This window comes from Phocoena sinus, chromosome 1 (assembly GCF_008692025.1).
Source record: "Phocoena sinus isolate mPhoSin1 chromosome 1, mPhoSin1.pri, whole genome shotgun sequence".
NCBI classification, from domain to species: Eukaryota; Metazoa; Chordata; class Mammalia; order Artiodactyla; family Phocoenidae; genus Phocoena; species Phocoena sinus.
Genome location: NC_045763.1, coordinates 141591239 through 141616877, shown reverse-complemented (window position 1 = coordinate 141616877; position 25639 = coordinate 141591239). Strand labels below are relative to the sequence as shown.

At 36.0% G+C, this 25639-nt stretch overlaps 1 protein-coding gene across 1 annotated transcript in view; it reads right to left on the bottom strand.

Annotated features, from left to right (window-relative positions):
- The window catches only part of HMCN1 (hemicentin 1), a 521707-nt gene that overhangs the window by 319095 nt on the left and 176973 nt on the right, over window positions 1-25639 (bottom strand). The window contains exons 5-10 of the mRNA XM_032606174.1: window positions 23034-23205; window positions 21162-21268; window positions 10425-10545; window positions 9210-9473; window positions 7755-7899; window positions 3753-3874 (exon numbers count right to left, since the gene is read on the bottom strand). Coding sequence (XP_032462065.1) covers window positions 3753-3874; window positions 7755-7899; window positions 9210-9473; window positions 10425-10545; window positions 21162-21268; window positions 23034-23205 — 931 coding nt within the window. The remainder of the gene's footprint in view (window positions 1-3752; window positions 3875-7754; window positions 7900-9209; window positions 9474-10424; window positions 10546-21161; window positions 21269-23033; window positions 23206-25639) is intronic.

Sequence of the window (25639 nt, the reverse complement as noted above, 5' to 3'; positions counted from 1 at the left end):
AAATCATTTTTAAAATCCTTAATTTTTACAATTCTGCTATGTTTTTAAAATCTCTTATGAAAATAGCTAATGAATCAATTGGGAAGAGTACAGGAGAAAGTTAGGAAGGTCTGACTGAAGTCTGGTTAGGTTTGACAGATAAAATACAGGATGGTTTGCTAAATTTGAATTTTAGATAAATATCAAATAACATTTTAGTATAAGTATGACTCATGAAATATTAGAGACACATTTAACTGGGCATCTTATGTTTTTATTTGCTGAGTCTGGCAAACATAGGCTGCCTAGCTTTATCCCTAACTAGCTGTATGACCTTAGATAAGCCAATTTATTCACAATGTTTGTTTCCCTATTTGAAAAATGAGATGATTAAATTAGGTAATCTGAAAGACCCCTTCTAGCACTAAGGCTCTGTGATGCTAACATACAAGATGGTATGGACCATCAAAGACCCGGAGGCGAGTACTTGTGAACACGTGTTGACACTGTATCAAAATCTTTTTGAAGACCACAAAACATTTTGTGTGGGTTTCTTTTTTTGTTTTTTTAAACAAACTTCTTCAACTAGACTAGGGAATTTTAGAAAATGTAAAATCCCATATTATGGGCATACAGGGGAGGCTGGGTGCACACCTAGATCCTTCTCAAGGACTTAGGCACTCATTTCCCTAGCTGCTCTGCTTTCTGGCTACTGAGCTCATGGCCAAGGGAGCTAACATGCTCAGGTTAGATGCCCTTTCCAGTGCAGCCCACTTCCAGGGACCACTTAATGAAGGAAAAAGATGCAGCTCTCTTGCCTCATTTCAGGGTCACCCCAGCTCCAGAACTCCCTGTAGGATCAGCTGAGGCCCCTGTTGTGATTATATCACAGTTTAACTTCTTCCACTCCCTTACAGGTGTTCTTTCCTAGGAAACTCAGCAATAACCCTCTTGCGTGCAAAATCTGCCTCAGAGTCTATTTCCTCTTCAAATATAAATTCAAATACGTAAAATGCCAACTTTCTGCTAATACCCAGGAGGAGAGGAGATTTTAAATATGACATACAATACCATCACTGCATAAATATCTACAGATAATAGTATATGCACTGAAATATTTATGCACACATCAATAAATCTGGTGGTGATGGAGGAGATGATGGAGAAGTACAGCAGTTTGCAAAAAAGGTCAAGATAACAAATTACCGGAAACAGCCTGGTCCCGGGAGGATGAGGGGCAGTCATTCTTAAGTGAAAGAATGGCTATGGCTAGGATTAGGGGACCAGAGATGAAACCTCAAAACTGAGAAAGAATGATAAGCATAGGCCTTGTGACATTAGGTAAAGATCACTGGACTGAGAGTCAGGAGGCTAAGAATCTACTTCTCACTACCTATCCATCTGATCAGAAATGGGGCACCTGCCTGTTCTGGGCTCCAGTTTCTTTAGCTATAAAATGATGAGGTGGTATAATACTATTTCCAAGTCTTACCCTGTTCTAAAAGAATATCCTGAAATTAAAATTTAAGATTGCCTGTCACTGACATGCCCTTGACAAGTTTTCTCTTTTCAATTTTACTTAAAGCCAAAATGTTGGTATTGTATGTATGTGTGCATTGCAGGTGGGGGACATTATGCTAAAAAAATAAATTCAGTAGAGAAAATTAATATAAAGTAAAGTACAAAATATCATTTGTAAAGAATTTTTTCCTGCTTCTGCAGTTCTATTCATTGTTTTCTATATGTTTATATGCAATAAAAGAGGTATAATTCTTTTTACACCCATTTTGCATTTAAAACCAATATATCAATAACCAATATCTCCAATGAACCAAAAATCCTTAAAAATGTTGTCTAGAAGGAAATGCTGAAAAAAAAATGAAGTAACATATTGCTAGAACTTTTAACTTTTCTTGAAACAGTTCTTGGGTGCTATTTGACTTTATAAATGTTCATCCAGTGATACAAAAACATCACCATTCCATAATGCCGTGCTTTCCCAACACTCCTGTCCAAAGTATGAGATCTAATTATCCTGTGAATTCAAATCTGATTCTGGTGTGCTGGTTAGTAGTGACAGTAGGGTGGCTGAGCCAGGACCTGGGTGGAGGTTTGAGGCTGGAAGATTAAACAAAAGTTAGCCCAGAAAGAAATGTCCACTCTTTCAAGTCCAAAGGGGCACTTGCTTGCTACTTCTGCTGTTACAGTCATTGCCATACAATCAATCCATGCTTCTGCCCTTCTTTCATAATTAACCAGTAAGACACAATTCCTGAAAAGTGGCTTTGGTACAGTAAAACTTCCTAGCAATACCATGGCTCGGCTGGCACAGATTAATACTAGAAGGGCACGTGTAGAGTGTATATTTGGAAGTTACTGACACCACAGGGCCAAATTCTTAGCAGTCAGTTCAGGAGTTCTTTCTGGTACTTTCCAGTTATTTATGCAATATGTCTGAATCAACTCACTCAAACCTCTTTCCCTATTGTCCTTCCCTTAATTAATATTGCTGGGAAAAAAACCCTCAAGTGCTCAAGTGTTTGTTTCCCCAGAAGCTGAGGAATGTTGACACGATTCCAGTGCTTTTCATAATTACGGGAGATGAAAAAAATGAATAGTTTATGATGCATGTCAACTTGCTAAATTGTTTCAGAAGACGAACTTTATTTTTCTAAGAATAAGAGAAAATGAATAATTTACTGCAAGAAGAACAGGCTTGCACGCCTCTGTTTTAAAGTTCAGCTTAGACTTAATGATAACAAACATAAATCCTAGGCTTCTAAACAGCCCTACAGTTATAAAGCTACTTTTGTCTTAAATTTTCCAAAGAAAATGCACATCAATACTAAATTGACAATTCAGACATTGTTATAAACTCAACAGGCACATTTACGTCAGAACAGGCTTACTATTAAACACAGCAACCCTAGGCTAGGAGGCAGGTAGAAAATAACTGAGTCAAAACAAAGTTTCCAACAAATTCTAGATATATGCTGAGTAAGTGGCTTAAGTCCTGATCAATGATAATATATGGTAGTCTGTTTGGTTTCTAATTGATAATGGTAGTCTTTTGGGTTTCTAATCTGGGAGATTAGAGGAAAAAATGAATTTTTTTCACTAAAATATATTCTACCTTGTAAAGTAATCTGAGCCTTGCCCATTTATTCATAGGAAACACACTATTTAAATGTAACTTAATTAGCATGACTTCTGCCCTTCTTAATACCAATATTGTAGCCACTGAGGTCCTATGTTTTTTGAATGTGATACTTTCCTTATTGTCTTCAACTTAGATGTCAGAATCCATTCACAAAAGCACTCTGCTCTTTATAAATATGGGAGAGGGAAAGGGAAAGTTGAACATTGCTATAATCAGAATGGATCTCTCCCTTTTCTGATATTTTATTTTTTCAATGGAAAATACTATATGGAGATCAAAAAATATTTATTGAGCCCCCATAATAATAATAATGATAATAACAACAGCAATAATAAAAACAGCTAATGTCTATTAGGTGTTTCTATGTGCCAGACTCTCTTCTAAGTGCCTGACATACACTGTCTCATTTAATCCTCAGTTTCTCCATGAGATAGAGACTGTTACTCTTATTGTCATCATTTTATAGTTAGGGGGTCCAAGGCACTGAGTTCTTAAGTAATTGGCCCAAGGCAGGTCACACAGTTAATATGCAGTGAAGCCTGGATTAACAAACATCCCATTTCCATAGCTACATTAATATTTAGGCAACTGCAAAGCAATTAGGAATAATTACCTGATACGTCAAAGAACGTCTCTGCCCGTCCAGTCCCTGCACTGCTGACGGCAATGCACTCATAGGAGCCTTCATCAGACAAAGTGACCTGTTCAATATCCCAGGTCACACTGGCCGATTCTCTGGGGTAAGGAAATAGAAGCATGTTTAGTTACTACAAAAACAAGACCAAATTGAAAACAGTGATTCCACTATTTGTTTTATGCATTCAAAAGAACAGCTTAGGGCTTCCCTGGTGGCGCAGTGGTTGGGAATCCGCCTGCCGATGCAGGGGACGCAGGTTTGTGCCCCGGGCCGGGAAGATCCCACATGCCGCGGAGCGGCTGGGCCCGTGAGCCATTGGCCGCTGGGCCTGTGCGTCTGGAGCCTGTGCTCCGCAGCAGGAGAGGCCACAGCGGTAAGAGGCCTGCGTACCACAAAAACAAAACAAAACAACAAAAAAACAGCTTAAAAAAAGTTATTTTAGCTTAAAATTATACAGAGTTCTTTTATTATCATAATTACCATAATTTTATGATAAAATTATGCAGAGTTCTTCACAGCTTAAAATTATACATCTTTTGTAGTTTAATTAGAAAGTTAAGCTTTGTACTCTGAGCAAAAAACATAAAGGCAGTAAGTTTTGTTTTGTTTTCTATTGCTCTTCATAGGTTCTAACAAAAGAATTCACTTCCAAATGTGAGAAAAACTTTAAAGAGGTAGAGGACAGAAGAGTGGGACTTTTTTACTGAGAAAATATCAGGGAGACATCTTTAATCTTCCCTCAAAACTCATTTAATTCAAACTAATGATCATTTTACCAATTTTTTTTTTCCCACATTTTCACATTCATATGTCTTTTTTTCTTTTTTGAACAGGCCTGTAACTTTGCTGTTGAGAACTATAGCCTGTGCCTGTGTCCAGTTAGGGTCACTGGAAATTTCTTTGGGAGACCTTCTATGGCTACGTCAAAACATAAGATACAAAGTTGGCACAGAAACACTCTTTAAATCCTCTCTCCTTCCCCTCTCATTTCCAGGTTTTGGTCATGTTCAGTGAGGTTCTAGCCAAAGCAACTCAACCAGTAATTTACAAGTGTGAAGGTAGAAAACAAACGTTTTGGTCCCCAAAAGATAAATCCTCTTTAACTTTCTTATATATAAGCTCTACATAAGGCTATATACCATAACTGGTTCAATCTATGTATATAATGAGTAAAGAAAAAGATTATCAGTTTTACAGTCAAAGTTGTCATTTAGGTAAAATAAATCCCTTTGCTATATTACATATTCATTCATTTAATAAATATCTATACTTTGTCCTCTAACACTCTTCAAGTTGTTTCTCATTTTTTGGAAATGTCTTAGTAATAGCTATTTAATCCTTATTTAAAACATTAAAATAATCTATAAAACAAGCATTATATTGTTTTAAAATATGATTGCAATGTCATAAATATTTTCATAATTTTTTCTTATAATCAACCATAGCTATTTATAAACTTTTTAAACATTCAAGATACAGATGAGATGAAAAGCCCACTGCAGTCAAGACACCTTCCACTGAAGCTGAAAGTGGTACAAGATGTGATACCTCACAGTAATAACTCCAGATCTCTCCCCATCCGAATGAACCACACCCATCACCAAACCACTATGAAGAATTCACTGAGCTCTTAATGTACATTTACCACTAACCTAGAGTTTGTAAGAGAAAGTCAAGACACAGGTTCCTGTCATTAGGAAAGCGAGAAAATAAGCCAGGTGATCCTTCCATATATTTTAGTAACTGAGAATATTCACTTAATACTGTTTCCTTTCACTTGCGTCTGCATTAGGTGTCAGTGGTCCTTACTGTCACGTTCAGATGAAAACGGAGAATGACTTATTCTATGCTGCATTGATCACCTAAGATGTATCATGAATGCTTAAGAGCAGTAGGCTAAGCCCAAATTTACAAATGCCATTGTCTAGGAGGTACTGGTAAGTTCCAGGAAGGTAGGAGTTTGAAATACACACATCTTTCATGTCTTCTGCAGTGCCTACTTCAGAGCCAAGCATATTTTAGGATTCATCAAAAACTGAGACATGCAGAAATTTTAGAACAGAAAATGACAATTCTTCTAGTCTTAAGGCCCTTTATTTAAAAACTAGAAAGTTGAGGAAGAAGGACAAGTAATTTATTCAAAGGCACAAAACTACTGTATGGAGTGCTTAGAGAATATTCTTTACAGTTATACTTGTTCCTCTCTTATTTATGAAATATTACATGGGAAACAATTCTCTTTTTCATGTACCCTTATCAGTTAGCATTAAGATTATATGGCCATGATAAAAAGTTTTGAAGGGATGACCCTTGGAACAGGGGAAGGAACATGTCAGATAGAAATGTGTCTTGTTACTGATGGAAACTAATTCTCTCCTACATCCCCTAGAGACCATAGTGACTCACATAACAAAGATTCAGTCATGCAGCTGGAGTTATTAGGAAATCTAGGGCAGAGATGTGCAAGTGAATTGGGATTAGAGAATCAATCCATCATCACCCATGCCCAATTATGTCGTTAGCCTCTTACATCCAAAGAACTTAACAAATGTCAGCAAGGCATGTCACATCTCTGGGCCACAGGGCTGGAAAAATGAAAGAAAGAATCCTTGTAGTTTACCTCAGAGGAATTGTGTGGAATTAATAAATTAATGCTTATAAAGAATCTCCAGTGTCTTTGAAAATTGTTACTATTTAAACACGAAGCAGAATTGTTTGATTTCATCATTCAGTTTTGTAACTTCATCATTTGATATCTTGGTCAGTTATGTTGCTGGTTATTAAATATGCAGCTAAGGAAATCATCAAGATGTATGTTAAGCAAATAGCAGAAAATAATACAGTCCAATGTTTAAACAATGGAAAATGTTCTCAAGTTATAATGAACATTCTTGCCATAGCTTCTGCTTAAAATGACCCCATAAGGAGACTGTATAAGCTAAGACTGTCAAATATTTAACATGTCACACAAGTTATTTACGTGAATATTGAATTACCAGTGTAAAAGCTTTGTAAAATAATTCTTAAGAGTTTTTCCCCCAAATGTAGTTTCATAGTAAGTTAAAAATAAAGTTTGCCAGAAATCATACTCTAGTTTTCAAGGCCTACTTAATTTTTATCATTAGATTCCTTAAACTTGTCTAGAAAATTCAGCCATCTTCACAACGGAAGTTGGTGCCCTCTAGCCCACTTCCCTTCACTGTTGGCTGCGGTAGTGACCACACACGCTTCTGCTCCATCTGGCCCACACCCCCAGCACACACCTCATTTCTACTCTTCTCCTCCTGGCTCCCTGGGCTAGAACTACACTGGCTTCCTTCCCGTCTTTCTTTCCCACGTGCCTGGTGGACTCTGGCCTTAGTGCATTTGCACTGCCTGTTCCTGGCGTGTGAATGCTCTTCCCTGGATATCTGTGTGACCTGGATATCTCACCATGTTCAAGTCCTTGCTCAAATGCCCCTACTCTGAATTTTAAAATTGCAACTTGGCCAAAACCACATGTACTCCACCAACCAGTAGTACTTGCCCCAATTAACCTGCTCTACTTTTTGCCATAACACTTTAAATCAGATTCAGAGACATGTTTATACTCAAGCCACTAAAGCTTAAGTTTCATTTGCAAGGACTCTTGCAAAATTCAGGACCTAACTTTGTATTCATAATTTTGTATTCTTTGTCTTATCCAGGGGCCCTTAAACTGTGTAAAATTCAGATTCTATAAAACCTGAATCAACTCTTTAATGTATTCTAGCATTTATTATATTATCATATTATATTTATCACCTGCTTCTATCTTCCTCCTTTACAATATAAGCTCCACAAAGGTTCAGAATTGTGTCTGCTTTGCCCACTGCTACATTCCAAGACTATGAAGCAAATAAATAAGAATGTCTAATGAAAAAGTACATTAAAATAAGTATCTATTTGTATTTAGATATTTAGTGCTATAAATTATTACTAATGGAAACATTTACACACTTTAAGTACTGGTCTACTCCAAGTGTAACTCCATTTCTGGCAAAGCTCAAGGTAAAGGGCAAAAGACTCTCAACAGAGCAGTGAATTTGGCCCGGCTGCAGGTAGTATCCCGGGGTTTTCTCAGGCATTGTAACTTTGGGAGCATCTGGGAAAAAAAGAACATGGGCAAGAAGGTCACAATAATATTTGGTACTTCCTGTTAATCCATTCAAAAGCTTCATACTTAAATTATTCCAGTAAATTCTCTGCATTCCAGTTAATCTAAATCATGAAAAATCACTTTATCTTTCTTTGTTCAAAGGTTATTAATTTCTGGATTATCTCCATGGACCCTTTACTAAGGTACTCATTGAATCTAGGACTCCACTGACCTTAAGACATAACACTTTTTGTACCACCAAGATAGAAAACAAAGCTACCAGATAAGTTACAATACATCATCAATTGTAGAACATAGTTCAATTTCAAAAATGTAAAACTATGAAAACAACACACATATCCTAGAATTGAATTCATAGGGTAACTGCTTCCAAAAAGGAACGAAAAAATTGATTTTTAAGAATCCAATAGCTTTTTTAAGCATTCAATTCAGGGGCTAACACAACTAACTTTGAATACTGCATATGAGGAAATACTGAGGTTGGTTCTATTATTTCCTTTCTACAGCTATTAACCAATAGCTACAGAGTGGTTCCTGAACTTCCCAAATCATAACCTTATGTATAAATGATAAACTGTTATCCCTCCACCCAAAAGTACAATATTAGAAACAATCCTTCTGTATCCTTGTCAGTCCATGGTTCAAGTTACATACAGTTCTAAAGTTTTAGTCAGAATCCAGTCATCAGCCTTGAGAAATAATAGCAAATATATAAGTAACTAGCTTACTTATTAACTAACTAACCAAAAAAGGCAAAATCATCACCAGTTATTTGCAGGGAACTACTGTTCAAAGTAGAAAGGTTTCTGACAATTGTATATAAACATTTAGCCAAATCAGATAGCTAATCAAATATTAAACACATATGCCAGGGGGAGTAAGAGCACAAGAACTTCCCAGTTCAAATTCTCACACTGATTGAAGTAATCAAAATTCTCAGATCTACAATCAGTGAGACTTAACATGAAACTTTGAATGTGCTATTTTATGGTTAGGAAAGCTTGTGTTACTAAGTGTAAATGCTCTTCTACATGGTGACCCAGTAATAATGTGAGCACATTATTTTTGACTTTAGAGTCCATTCTTCTTATTTTTCTTTTTTTTGGCCACACTGCGCAGCTTGAGGGATCTTAGTTCCTTGACCAGGGATCGAACCAGGGGCCCCTGGCAGTGAAAGCCCAGAATCCTAACCACTGGACTGCCAGGGAATTCTCTAGAGTCCATTCTTTACTCATAGGACCATATCAGCCCCTTAAACTATCAATACTCCAGTGCTGAGTAAAGTGATATCTTACCTGGGACGATACTAGAGAAGGAAACACCTGATACTCTCTGGAAGAGATAATCATCCTTATCATAGCCTGTTACTTTGAGAAAGAAAGCTTCATTTGGTGGTGTAAAGTCAGAAATATTCCATATGCCATAAGGTTTTCTATCTGGATAATATTTAATAGGAATTGTCTTAAGAGAGCTGCCTGAGATACTCAGAAGTTCAAGACGATCTACTCTAGCTGGGATGGAAATTCCAGAAGTATTCAGCAGCACATAGGTAGGCATTCCTACAAGAGAAAGGAACTGTCATCATTTGCAAGTAACATGCACCTGAGGTTATCTATCAAATAAGTTTTGTATTTATAATAACAGGTAATAAGGACATACATATGAGTACTACAGACTGTGCCATAAACTGTGGCCCAGTTGTAGAATCTTCTCTACATAAAAGACAGTTTATTCATGACCAGAGAAACTTAGGAAACCCTAAGTAATTATTTTCATGGTATTTAATCATGTTTATATGTAGAAAGAATAGAATTATGAATATTGCGTTATATGATATTTGTTACATGAATACTTTTAAAGATTCACTATTCTGTATCCTTCCAGTAACTGCAGCAATAAAAATAAAAGAACTATCAGAAAAAAGAAATTTAAAGTCACAGTAGAATTGAGCCTTCTTTTTAACTATAAATCTTGTTGCATGAATAAAACAAGAGGAAGAAGCACCTTTCAAATCAACAATAATTTCACCTTGGAACATATAATGCTATATGGTATCTTTAATGTTTTAACTACACACACACACACACACACACACACACGCACGCAGCATTTTCACCTTGACAACAGGCAAGTAAGATGCTAGTAAGGAAAAAGTCTCAAGATCTAGGTCATCAGTTTTCAAAGTTTAGTAAGTGTAGGAATCAATGAGGTGCTTGTTAAAGTGCATATTCCTGGGCCCTACCTTCTGTGATTCTCATTCAGGAGATCTGGGGTGGGCCCCAGGAATCTTAATTTTTGATAAGCTCCCTGAGTGATTTCAATATCACTGGCCTCGGGATCACACTCTGATAAACAGTTACTAGGTCAAGAGTGCAATCATATTTAAAATAAAGATGCTATGTTTCCCAATTTTATTGAATATCACAAAATTATAAAATCACAGACAGTCTGAGAACTCTTTTGCACTTCAATATCTACTATGCCAACTGAAGTAATGAGAACATACAAACCTTGCACCGGTCTGCTGACTGTGTTTTTGAAGTCCAGGGTGGGCTTTCGGGAAAAACCAGCTCGAAAATCAATAGTACTGAGGCCGGTGATGCGAACAGAGTGCCTTCCACTGCTAGACGTCTGAAAAATGTTTAATGACAAACTCTATCAGAAGTTGATCCAGGATGCAGGTCACACTAGACACTAACCAGTATGGGAAACTGCAGAGTGTTTAACTAGGATTGATGTCCGATCACTGAGGTTTTTGATCTGGCTGTTTTGAACTAAACTGTGATTCTGTAACTTCAACTCAAGTTTTGTAATACATATCCCAGGGGACTAAAGTACAGCTGAGTTTTATAGTTCATGACCAGTGGTAAAAGATAGAGGGGTGTAGTCATAGTGAATGGACTTGGTTCACATGGTGAATGTTCAGGAAATATTTGTGAAATGAACGAATGACTAAATCTTCTCCCCTAAGCACCATCCAGGTTCTATTATGAAAATATTTCCCTTCTCTTTGCTTCTGGGAAGAGACAGCCAGGACAAGCACAAGAGCCGACCATTCTCCAACTTTTAGCCAAACGGCATCCTCAGCTCAGCAGTGTCCAGCCAAGGCACTCAGTGCTCAAGATACAAATATGAGTGAAAAGAAGGTCCTGACCCTGTAAGGGTCTATGGCCAGTGAGACAGTCAGATGGAGAAAGCGAAATCTTCAAGAGGATGCAGTAAATGCAGTGACAGAATTACAGAAAAGGCACATAGAAATATGTATATGAAAGCACAGACTAGCCTGTAGTTCAGTTAACACCTCCTAGGGGAGATGAACAAGATATTGAATAGCTAAGCACTGAAGTTATCCATATGTGCATAAATAATAAATATTGATCATTTGGATTAGAGTCACAGGATAAAACACTAACATTTATTGGGCACTTCCTCTGTGCCCAGACTGTTTGAATACTTTGGCTTATTTAATCCTTATTACAACCCTATAAGGTAGATATCATCATTACCCCCACTGCACAGATAAGGAGGTTGAGGCACCAAAGCTATTCAACAGCTTGCCCAAGTTCACAAGGTTTCCTAACTTGCAGAGGTGGCTCTGGGCTCTTCCCCACCATGCTACATTGTCTCCCAAGGGCAAGGTAAGTCAGAGTTAGCCTCTACATCAATATCTCTCTAAATATGATTTAAGGACCACCTATATCTACACCTACACAAAATCACTTTGGTTGTTTGTAAAAATATGGACTCTGAGCTCCAGCCAAGATTTACTGATTCAGAATCTCTAGTGAGTGGAGTTTACGAACATGTATTTCAAAAACCATCTAAAGGCTTATGAACAAGAGTTCACCATTATTTTATAACATTGATCACTGAGATTTTGTCTCAAAATAAAATGATTATATGATAGCAGCATTTAGGTAGAAGCAGAATATAGGAGTAAGAGAAAGCATTCACATGATAACACCAGTATGCCAACATGGCTCTCCATCTCAACACTGAGAAACACATATTTAGTTATCATAGCATGACAGAAGGTGCTAAAAAGATAGATAGATATATATGATTTTAATATCGTGAACAGCTAGATTAAGCCACAGCATTGTTAAAGATAAGCCAGCTCCAAGGCTCAGCAAACCACACAGTTTTCCCTACATCACTGTGACTCAGTATTTGGCAATGAGGACAGAAAGGGTGAGGAGATATGTCCCTGTTGCTACCAATCATGTTCCTCATTGAGCAGAACTTGCAGGAACTCAGCGGAAAGGAAAATGAAGGTGAGGAAAAAGAAAAACAACACATCTTCATGAAAACATTGTTGTATTCTTAGTATAAACGATGCTGCTTATTACTATCGCTCATTTTCATAGGGGTAACAAAGGATTCTAAGTGTAAGTGTAGGAGTCTCAGTACCACCACTTATTGCATTATTTCTAAAGGAAAATGTGTTCTGAATTTCACATAACAGACAAGAAAAAAAAAACTACAATCATAAACCAATTTTAAGTCGAGGATTTCCTACAAGGCTATACAAAACCTTGCTAAGTCTACTTTCAACTGCTTTAGATAATGTAGGGCTATAGTGAAGACACTATTGTCTACCGGTTTCTTGTAAAAGAGAAATTAAATGGTCAATATTATGAGTTGATTTAGATTTTTTCACTGACATCATCTATTGCTGTTAGTTGTCTTGTTGCTCAGAAAGTCCCTTATGATAAAACAGCTCTTGAGGCTACCAAGGGTAAATATAACACGCAATCCGCCTAATGACTGTTGTTAAGCGCTAATCATCTACCAAGTGTCTGTGCACAAATCAACTGATAACGAGTCCATTTAAAAAATGTTGCTTAGGGGCTTCCCTGGTGGCGCAATGGTTGGGAGTCCGCCTGCCGATGCAGAGGGCACGGGTTCGTGCCCCGGTCCGGGAAGATCCCACATGCCGTGGAGCGGCTGGGCCCGTGAGCCATGGCCACTGAGCCTGCGCATCCGGAGCCTGTGCTCTGCAACGGGAGAGGCCACAACAGTGAGAGGCCCGCGTACCGCAAAAAAAAAAAAAAAAAAAAAAAAAAAAAAAAAATGTTGCTTAATAGCTAAGTGAGAAACTTAAAAATTACCTAAGTGTTGGAAAATATGCTATCCTGTTGCTAAATAATACATTAAAAATAAAGCTGAGTTGATGAAGAGGGAGTCCTTTACAATCTCTATAAAATTATTGGAAAATAAATTAATTTTGATCCAAATAGCATAGCAAAAAAGTAGGTGGAGATAAGGACATAGTTTTACTATTCTCTGAGAAATGCTAAGAATAGGAAGCGTAATTAGTTAAGAAAATCTTAATTTATTTATATATTATACTGTAAACAGTAGGAATGCCTGCATAGAATTTAAAAGGGTTTGTAAGTAAAAGATATTTCCAAGCGAATCACTTTTTATGCACAATGACATCCAACTCTGGGTTAATCAGAGTAATGGAAGCAAGGGACATCACAAATAAACCAAAATTATAGTTTAAAAATAAAATGCAAAGAAAAAATTTAAGCTAACTTATTTTAAAATTACCTCTAATACTCATGCCTGCATTTATCATTCCCGAATCATTCTCTTAAAAGAATTACAACAATACTTGGACATTATTTTAGGAACACAATATAACACGAGAAAGTGCCAATAATTTATTATTTTAATCTGTTTTCTTAAAGTAAGCTATTATTTTAGTCTGTTTCTTAGCTGAGTTCCCTTTTTTCAAGTATTATTGACATAGGAACAAAAAGATTTTATGTATAACGATGGTTAAACAAACAAGTAAATGGATGAAGGAGAAAAGTGCCAACGTATACAAAATGCATTCTGTGCAGCAGGCAAATCTTTTATGTAAATTATCACGTTTAATCCTCACAAAAGTCTCTGTGAGATAATACTATAATTATCTTCATTTCACAGATCAGAAGGGTAAAGTGACTTGCTCAAAGTCACAGATAAACAGTGGGTAGCAGACCTGGGATGTAAACTCAGTGAGGCTCCAGAAATTGACCTCTACTGCTACCCCATGCATTTCTCATGATCATCTCAGTGAATTGGATTATGCTGGTTTCGAGCTAAAAGCTGAAATATACCCAACTGCTCTACATAATAGAAGAGTAATATGGAATTTCTGAGTCTATCCACAGGAGAGAAGCAGAAACAAAATGGGGAGAAAGAAGGATGGGGGGCAAGGAGAGAGCGAAAGGACACAACTCACTTCAAGATATGTCCCCAAATCTATAGGCAAATCTACTAAACTCACAGAAGATTCTTGTTAGTGGATTTCCTATGAAATTTTTGAAGGGCTGAGCTTTACCCTCCATCGAAGTACAAAAGATTAGAATCAACACACAAATAATCAGGAGGCAAGGAGACCAAAAGAAAGTAAGTCTTCAGGAAACTCCAGAAGCATTAGAAGGCTTTGGATTCTCACGTGTTATGGACAGAGTGGTGTTGGAGGAGAAATAAATGATAAGAAGGTCTCGGAGGGGTGAAGAAAATTCAGCTAATTCCGTAACGAAGTTCAACAGAGGGGAAGCCCAGCTGTGTATTTCCTATTCCTCTCTTCCCTTCTGAATTATTTAGCTATCTTAGCACCATGTTCTACATATATAATTAAATTAGTAAGACAAAAATTACTGATTTAATGTTTTTCTATTTGCTCTTTATATCATGTAGATTTAAACTGTGGGTTATAACAAAATTAGAATTTGGCTCCAAAAAGCATCTCTCCACCACAGAATACCTAGAAGCATCACTCTGGCACAGAGCCATCCTCACCTCATGCTTTCCGTAGTTAAGAAGAGGGAAACCTTATGCTTGGAACACAATGGTTCCAAACGTAACAGGAAATTTCCTAGGCACTGGACACTGAACTGGGTTTGTATTGGCTTGAAATTCTGAGAGTTGTATTTTAAAGAGTATATTTACTCATACAATTTATAAAGGTTCATAATGAGTTACACTACTATCCTGAGTTAGAATGTCATGTTGATCAAGTTGCAGGAGAATCTGAATCAGGAATACAGAGGCTGCTGTAGTATGAGCAGACCTGAGGCAAAGATGAGGTTAGACTAGATACCCACTGGCATTCTATAATTGTAAATAGGTAGCCATGATCCACAAAGCAGTAAGAGGAAAGAAGGAGCAGAGTGGACCAGAGTGTAGGCTTCTAAATTGGAGTGAGTCTATGAGGAATGAAAAAGCAGGACAGGCTGAAGTACCATGAAGCAAGGACCATGGACAGCTCCAGGGAAAAGTAGTTGCTCCTCTGATAGCTTCCTGGTCAGTTCTATTGCAGATGGATCTACTTTTAGTTTAAGGATAAAGGCTTATTAAATATGAAAGCCCTCTCTACACTGAAAGCCCCTGAAGTCAATAATTATATCATATATATCACCTATAAAATCTTACTCAATAGGCACTTAATATATGTAGGTTTAATAAATGATACTACATCATCCAAATGCTTAATGTTGGCACTTTTCCTTAGATTCCCCTAGGACCAACTAATGCCAGAGTCATCAAGAATTCATTGAATTTTTCTAGACACATTATGCTAAGTGTGTTCACACATTATCTCACAAAATACTGTTACATCCAAAAATGATTTTATAGCACCATAAAGAAACTGGGGCTCAAAGAAATGATTACTTGCTTAGGTTTAGACAGGAAGTTAAATGGCAATTACTCCAAGCTCAATACTCTTTCTAGGTCTATGCACAGCATTTTAGGATAACATAATCTCTGAGTTGATTTGGACGCTATGGCATAGAAAACAATAATACCACCCAACTATTCATTTGCCTTTCTAAATACACTCCCATTTAGGAGGGGTCAAGTCAGTGGAGTGTTGGTAAAATTCTCTCTGAAAAGAGAAAGCCCTAATTTGGGGTATTTGCCAATTTCTGTGATGTAAATACTACCACAGTGGCTGACTTCAAGCTCTCAACAGGATGTCACTGAACACAGAGCTGGGAAGAGAAAGTGCATAACTGACTCTACACGAGCCATTTATGAGCCAGCTCCAGCAGACCATTAGGCCATGACAATAGTTCTGGCCAATGGGTTATAAAGGAAGTAAAGCGTGTCTGTCACTCACAAAAAATTCTCATCAGAGAAGTGACACAATCCCTTCCTTTTTTCTATTCAATGCACATGGTCTAGTCTTTTCCCCACTAAGAGAAGCCACGTGTTCAAAATATGATGGTGCCTCCATCAGCTTGGGTTCCTGAGTGACCATGTGAAGTAGAACACCTGTCAGCCCTCACATATGACATTATGTGTCATTATGGACATATGACATTAGTGAAGAATGAACTTTCTTGTATTAAGCCGGGAGAATTCCTCCTGGTACTAAATGTGAGTCGTGCCCCGTTATAAACTGAATTAAAGTGTGATTGATAGAGTTGGCTTTAACTTCTCTCTCCTAAGGAGTTTCAATGTTTTATAAAATAATAAATAAACCAAGTAAAAAATAAAATCTTTATGTGTATCTGAATTGATAGAAAATATAGGTACAATTTACACACATTCAGGAGAATAACAGATTTAACTAATTTTACCATTCATGTGTCAGAAACCATTTAAACATTTTACCAACATCTAAATTAATCATGACAATATTAAGTAGGTATTATTTTCCCCCATTTTTCTCAGACTTGGAGAGGTTTAGGTAATTTCTTCAAGGTCAAAAAGATACTAAGTAGTGTATCTTGAATTAAAATAGACATCCATCTCTTTTTAAAGTTTTTACTCTTATATGACATACTGTTCTTTACAAATTAAAGAATATTATGGTTTTAATCAAATACTTATTGAGAATCTACTGTGGGCTAGGCATTGTGCCAGCCATAAAGATATAATAAAGCCAGCTAGATTTAAATACTATCATTTTATTAGGTATTATATTTTTAAAGAAATGTGATACAAGGAGAGAAATGTACCCAAAACAAAGAGTAAATTCTGTATATGTTCACACACACACACACCTCTACACATTTATACAAAAACACAAGAGTACAGGTATGTCTTTAAAGGAAACATTCCATTTGGTTGACAATCTGATATTGGCAGACCAAAATAACTGGGAAATATTCCAGGAAAAAATCTGTTATACAGCATTCCTAAACATTGAATTAATGCCATATCTAATCCATTTAAATAACCCACCTGGTGTAGTCTGAAGGCTTATTCAAAAGAGGCACCAGGTAAGAATAATTGGAGGCCAGCATAATATTCTACTTGTGCAGTCCTTTGTAGACTTGAGGCTTATTTAATTATGATTCCTTAGCAAGTTTGTGTCACTTGAGTATGATTTCTAAAATATCCTTATCCTATAGAAAATGCATTAGTAGGCTCTGGCAACCAAAATAACTATCTACAAACAGAATATTTCTACTAGTCTCAGAATCTCAATAGAATCATGTGGTTGGGTACATTCCCTTCTCTCCTTAGGAGATTATATAAGGACAGTTTAGCCAAATTTACTTAATGGAAACACCCCAGGGCATGTGCTAAATTACATGATCACATTGATAATCCGAGACTAATAGAAAGTCTGTACCACCTAAACCTAATGGGTGCTGACAGTTATTTAATGTCTTTGCAGGAAGTTTCCCTTAAGGAGCAGAGCACACAGTTTGGCCTGAGAGTTTCCGTGGTTATGTTCAAATACTCTATATACAGATACAGCTGCCCGAATGGAAAATTTATATTTTTTCTCAGAAATTAGATTCAGGATTTGTAGCTTCCCTACAAATGAAAATTTAGGGGCATAAAACAACCTTCTCTTTTGTTTTTAATAATACTTGCAGCTCATTTCAGTGACTTCTTTTTGGCATGCTTTTCCCTGCATCACAGGCAACCTAAAACATCCAAGTCACTTATAGGAACTGTACTGATGAGTTGACTCATTGTCTATGTTTAGTGAAAATGTCCTACTAAACCACAGAAAAGAAATTACCAGGGTTTCAGAGGAGAACCACAAAAGAAAAGAAATTGCCACTCTCATAGCATTTCAAATCATGGACGTAATAAAATGTTCTGCATCAGTGTATCAACTGTGGGTGAACTAAACCAATGCTTCCGCCTGCTTCCCTGGGTATCATCAGAGTAAGTGTATTAATTTTTATTCATGAATATTTATACAGTTCTTTCCCAGGCACTATGGCATATATTGGTGACACAGTCTGGTCTATAGCAAAATTGGAGGACAAAATCTGTACAGAAATACATATGACATAAAGGGGAAAAATAATGCAAAAGGGAGGTGCAGAAAAATCGCAATAGAAAGCCAGAGGGAAAAGAGAATGTTCTGGATGAAAAAAGTCAGAAAAATCTTGATGAAAGTGTTGCCATTTGAGCTGAGCATTAGTGGGTAGTTATCAATCAGACATAAAGTAAGAAGAGCATTCTAGAAAGAAGCAACAGCTTGAGACAGAGCATGGACCATGAGAATGTGGTAAGAGAGAGGGTGAGAGACACTGCAAAAGCATATTAGAGTGGTTGAGGTTCAATTAGGTGGTCCTTGAATACCAGGCTAAGGTCAATTAAGAGACAGGCTGTGCTCCATACTTGAGATTAAAACTGTTATGTGAAACATTCAAAAAGCCATTATTAATTCCATTGATAGAGCAGACACTTGCCAGATAGCAGAGTGCACAGGAGACGGCACCAGGGATGTGCTATCTTATCTCAGACATTTCTCCGCTTGAGAAAGCACACGTGTAAAACGTTATCATTCATTAGCCATTCAAAAGGGAGATCCAAAGTCAACAGCCATATTTATGTCAGTAGATTCAGCTCAATTTCCTTTTCACCAACCCAATACATTATTTTGGCATTTCGTTTAGGAGCAAAATAAGTTTATTATCTTTACTTGCATTGTAATGCTTATCCTTTGTTTAGTTACCACGAATTGTACTCTAGAAATTGTGTAACATCAGGACCAGAACCTTTTTGGTGATGACTAGATATAAATTTAAGGTAATATGATAATAGATACTGTGTCTTTTTATTGTTTTCTTAATTATAGGAGACCGAGCTTAGAAACGTGTCTACAGTGTTCCCACCATCTTATCCTCTCTCTCCTTACTCACAGACTAATCCTCAGTGCTTCTCTGTTCTAATTATCAATTAAGATATACTCAGTGCCCATTAAGTATCATGGAACATGGCCAAAAGCAGATGCTCAGTAAATGTTTACTGAATGGAGACTGAATGAATAGGTGTGTTAGGCACAAGGAAAACCATCAGACATATAAAATATCCCTCTTCTAGGCAAGAGTTTTACTAGAGAAAATACCACTGCTAGTAATCCAAATCACCTGCAAAATGGATTCAAATACTTTACAATAAGTTGCTAATAATACGGAAGAGTGTCATCACTTGTACATATTTCAAAATCAATGATAAACAACTTAATGTCACTATTCAGAGAGCAAGAATGAATTACCTTAGTGAACTTGCTAGCTCAGGACACTGCTGGCTTAGGTCATGCTTAAATTAAAGTGTTTGAGGGATAAGGAGACTCAGAACTTCTTATACTCCTTCTTACTGTGGTCACAGAAAGTCAGACTCAATCTAGTCATATTTTGGGCAAGTTGGTCAAAATAACCATAACATCAAATTTGGCCACATTTATTTAAAATATAACAGCAAAACACTTCATTGTTGACAATCTAATGCACTCAATAAATATTGAGCAACTACTATGTGCAAGGAACTGGGTGAATAAAACAGGCAGATGGGACCATTTCTGATCTATTCAATAAAAAATTACTAATTTTATTTCACATTGCCTTTTTACTTACACCCTTATCCCATATTATCCATGTTTAAAAATCCATATTGCACTTTCTATTTTCCTTATAAGGCTGAGAGTTCTGAGAATAAAAAATTGATATTCTAGGATTTAAATGGAGTTACAATGAAAACTTTCATTCCTTAAATTGGTAAAGTTAATATAAGTATTCCTTAAAAAAAAACTGGCAGGCAAAAATGGCACCTCGAATCTCTACAGTGTAACACCTCCACATACTTTCACAGAAGCTAAATAATTTGAACTATGAGCCCAATGATCCCATTTTTTTATGGAGGGAAGCTGAGACAATGAAAGAGTAAATGACGTAAGCGGTATCTTCATTTGAATTGTCCCGGAAGGATTCTAGAGTAAGTTGTTCATTTGGGAGGTATGACGGATGCTAATAAGCAAAGAGCAGGTAACACAGGAAGAAGAATGCAGCCCATAAAGGGTGTGCTTTTAAGCCTGCTCTCACTGGAGCTTATTCCTGCAGGGGATGAAAGCTGCTTTTGAGGGGCTTCATCCTCCAGAAGAACAGCCTTCTCCTGTTCAGGTTAAACAAAAAAAAAACCTCTCAGACACAGAAACACGGGTACCTGAGTTGGAAATAGGCCAGAGCACACTGAAAATTTTGAGAAATATGGGCAAGCCACTCAGACCACGTACTAGAGTGGGTCCCACATATAATGTGCAACAGAACTAGATCTCAGATTTATGGCATCCTGAATTTTGAGGGTATGTTCTTTCCTCCATACTGCCAAAATACAGTGCTTTCTTAGAGTGAATATATACTACTTAATTTAATTCTAGGATACAAATACCATTCTGTGTTAAAGTACACAATGAATGTGCATCCACCAAATACCAATAACCAGCAGTGCTTGAGAGCTTATTTTGTAGCAGGAACTATGCAAAGTACTTCATTTGTACCATCTTAATTTAATTCTCAGCACAATTCTATGAAGGAAAGGACTATTATTGCCATCCTACATTACAGAGGTGGAAAGCAAGGCACAGAGAAGTTATAGTTCTGATGTAATGCAGCTTTTAAGTGGCGGTGTTGAGATTCAAACTCAGGGCAGTTCCATACTGGGGCCTATGCCCCAACCATCATTCTCTACTGGCTCCATCTCTGATTGTTTTGGAAGCAGACAGTGGCTAACACAATCAATCTGCCGATTTGATGATAGGAAAATTATCCAAGAATTTTAAGTCTATTTATAGTGGTATTGATGCCTTTCGTGGTGATCAAAACTTAACACTATCAATTCATGTGATCGAGACACCTCCTACAAACGCACCATGTATATTGCTTTTTAGTAAAAGCGTTCTCTATGATTGCTAGAGAAGATATAAATAAACTATTGTATACACTCTATAACACATGCCAACACCAAAATAAAATAACAAATAGACTATAAAATACCTTCACTGTCCATATTCCAGCCTCTGGCTCTTTAACATTCACCACCTTGGCAGAGTTATGAATATTTAATAGTTCATTCAGGCCAAATCCCTTTTTTATCAGCTTCCCTGCAAGATAGACATAATGGTAACAAGCATAATCTTTCTTTCAGCTATGTATATTAGCTGTATACATTTCCAGTACAAATTACCTGATGGACATTTGTGCCTCTAGCTCAAAACATTATTTTATTTATATCTAAAATATACTCAACTTTAGCATTTCTGGATATTGGAATTGAAGTAACATTCCTATTTGCTATGCTGATTTGATCTTATAAAGAGAGTAACAAATGACAGGCTGTAATCATATTTCCAAAGCCAGACTAGGTAACTATTATGGCTACCAAGAAGTTATGTGGAGTCCCCAGAGACATTTACACTTGATAGATGGCAAAAACAGTAAAACAGAATAAATGTCTTTTGGAAGATCACTCAGGGTATTACTAACATAAGAGCCCTGGGCATATCTTTGCATAAAGTGTACAACTTCAGTTTTCCACGAAGCACAGCTTGAAGGCTTTTACTTGTCATAGGAATAGTTAAAGGAGGCAGTGTAATGAAGTAGCATGATGGGTGGAACTTAGGAAGAAAAGCAAATTTGGAATTAAGCCATAGTTTACTTAATTCACTTCACTCTTGGCTCTCCTATGGACTACTTCTGCAGTTATATAAACAAATTAATTATAAGAATTCTATGTTTGCATCAAAAGCTTTACAATCACTGTAAATGACTTTTAAAATATCAGTATCAATGACTTTTTAAAGTAGCAGAAACTTAAGGCAATGGTTACAGGTACTTTTAAGTATCCAGATAATGAAAAACACAAATCTTTCCTGGATAGGTAGCATGGATGGTATTAGAAGAATGCTACCTAAAAAGACAAATCCATTTCTAAAGACAAACCCATTTTTAAGACCAAACCTGTAGAAGTCTTGAAAAACAGATTTTGCTTGCTTGTAAATTTCAATTTGATTGTTAGTGTGGATGAAGCCTTTGAGGACAATTTCATACGCTATTTTCTTTAAGGTATTAGTTATTTTCTAAGACTCAAATAAGTAAGAAAGATAGTTACTCCCTCCCCATTTATAAATATTCACAAATAGGTAAAAAAAAATGTAGCACATACTAAAGCTACAATGGGAATAAAAATATTTTGCAAACATCAATAGGTTTAAAAATTTTTTCTAATGCAAATATTAAGAAAAATGAGGTTTCTGTGTTTATTAGATTACTATTCAACATTAAGTCTTATTGTAATATTCAACTGGCAATGGAATCAAGCCAAAACTTAGGGTTATACTATACAATTACTGAGGAAGCAAAGTAAATTAAAACATTCTAATGAGAACATGAATTTGTTTTTTAATGATTGTCTCCTATAAGATTAAAATTTATCAAGAAAATGATACAGTAAAAAAATTAATCAGTGGTTTTAAGAGGAGTTTTTTCATGTGATTCACTTAAAAATAACATAAAATACTGAATTTTACAGAATAAGTTATTGTGAAGTATTTCCCCACATAAAGATGAGGAAAATATGATTTCAGGTTCAATTAAAATATTTTTTATTTTGGATACTTTACCTACAATTAAGTTAGTACATGTGATCTGTTTAAATTATTAGGAGTTCTAGCTTTTTGAATCTCATGTTAAGTCAATAATACTTATGACTAAAAACATTCAGTTTTAATTTTTAAACATCTTCGCTAGTCACTTTTGGATTTATTGAATTTATTCATAAAGTTAGCATTAATTTGAACAAGTGTACAAAAAATCTTTTACCTTTCATGGTTTTTCTATTTTATTATATGAATGTACCATATATCTCACCTAAAGGATTGCGAATTTCAATCACTGGAGAAGGGCCACTCAGAGACACAGTAACCTCTTTTAGACTGGGATCAAAAGGAATTTTCCAAGTGTTTACAGCCTGTTCCAAATGATCTGTTGACAAGAGGTGAACTTTGGAAGCCTGAACCGCTTCCTCTACCCATTTTAACACCTATAAGAGAAAAAAAGAAGCATGAGTAATATCAAAACATTTACAGCTTTATACTACCTCGAATTCCTGGTGCAGTAGTTGACTGTGCTTAATTACACGACTCCGTCACTTTCTGTACTGGTGTGAGGTTTATTTCCATCACAGTTAAGACAAACTTTCCCAACCCTCAGAATGGGAGGAAATATTCGCAAACGATAAGACCAACAAGGGATTATTCTCCAAAATTTACAAACAGCTCATGCAGCTCAATATCAAAAAAACAAACAACCCAATGGAAAAATGGGCAGAAGACCTAAATAGACATTTCTCCAAAGAAGACATACAGATGGCCAAGAGGCACATGAAAACATGCTCAACTTTGCTAATTATTAAAGAAATGCAAATCAAAACTACAATAAGATATCACCTCACACCAGTCAGAATGGCCATCATCAAAAAATCTACAATTAATGCTGCAGAGGGTGTGGAGGAAGGGAACCCTCCTACACTGTTGGTGGGAGTATAAATTGGTAGAGCCACTATGGAGAACTGTATGGAGATATATATACAATGGAATACTACTCAGATGTGGTATATATACAATGGAATACTACTCGGCCATAAAAAAGAATGAAATAATGCCATTTGCAGCAACATGGATGGACATAGAGATTATCATACTAAGTGAAGGAAGTCAGAGAAAGACAAATATCATATGATATCACTTATATGCGGAATCTAAAAAATGATACAGGCAGATTATCAACTTTGAAGAAATAAATTTTAAGGAGGTATGGGAGGAAGGAATACATTTTATAAAATGTTACAAGGAAGCTCATGAATGACCTTTGAATAGTAGGAGTTTTAAGTATGCTGTTAAAAATCTGTAAGGGACAGTTCAGAAAATGATCAGACTGTAAGAGAAATGTGTGAGCTTGCCAAAAAAGGATTTCAGTATAGATTTTGTCTTTGTCAAATGAAGTTAAAGGAACAAGTTACAGTTAAGTTTGAATGGAAGAGCCTGCCATTGTTGTTCCATATCTGGTTGTTGCTGTGTGCATTCCTTTATTGAGCCTACATCTTCATAATCTTTTTGGCAGGTATATGTTGAACACTTGTTTTGTGCTCAAGACAGGATCAGAGAGCATGGATACTGACAACTGATTTGTCAGTTTTCTTCTTTTTCCATGACTGTATCTACTGCCTCATCTTGATTTACAAGCAAAACCTAGAAAACCTACAAAGATAAGTGTGTCGTGGTTTATCTAGGAATAATACAGAAAATATTGCTGTTATTTTTGGTGAAGAAAATCAATTTTGTATAGTTTATTTCAACCTAAAAAATTTGAATTTTGTTTAAAATTTTTTTTTAAATGATACAAATTAACTTATTTACAAAACAGAAACAGACTCACAGACTTAGAGAATGAACTTGTGGTTACCGGGGGGAAGGGAGTGAGGGAGGGATAGATTGGGAGTTTGGGACAGACATGTACACACTGCTGTATAAAAAAAAGAAAAAAAAGACAAACTTTCCCTACATCCACTTATTACAGTAGGTTCAGAATAAAATGCTAGTTTAACTCATGCACAAATTTCAATTTTTATATCTTGGAATAATATATTCAAAATGAGATTACAGTGTCCAAAAACCAGTTGTGCAGAGATATTACATGCAGAGGTATTACAGACAGTTCTGTTTCTCAAGAGAAATGAAAAGAACCTATAAAAAACATGGTAATGGCGATACTGAGATTCTTTATCCCTCCATTCTTTCTTTCTGGATTTCTTTTAAGGTCCAATTTATAAAAGATAATTAGCAAATTATCAAATCCAATTTCAATATATTGGGTATTGAATTATTGTAATAGAGTATACTATAATTATATATTGTATATTATAATATATATTGTAGTATATTAATTATTGAAAAATAATTGCCATGCCAGCAAAATATTCATTTTTATGATAAAATAAATAAGTAGAAAATAATGGGAAAAGTAACCACTGTATTTTTTTAAAATGGAAAAATATTTCACCACCAATTTAAGTAGTGTGTCCTTGAAAACTAGGCTTTGGGAAAATACTAAGAAACTGTGTTATAATAGGGTATTAATAACTCACTGTGAACAAGGAAACCTTCCAGTCCACAGAAATGTTCTGCAACAGCAAACACAGTTGCTCATTAAACAAAGAGGTCATGACTGGACAGGTACTGCTTAGTTAAACTTACACAATTACTTCTAAATCATACTAAGCTTTAATCCATCTCAGATCTTTCTCTGGCTCATATATCCTTTAAGACTATATCCCTTGTAATTATGCATAAAACACTGAACAGTGCTGGATATTAAGCTACAGCCAAGCTACTCAAAATAAACAAAAACATATTTGAAATTTCAATAGTAGTAGCCACAAATCAATGAATGAAACAAGTATTGTGTAATAACTTAAT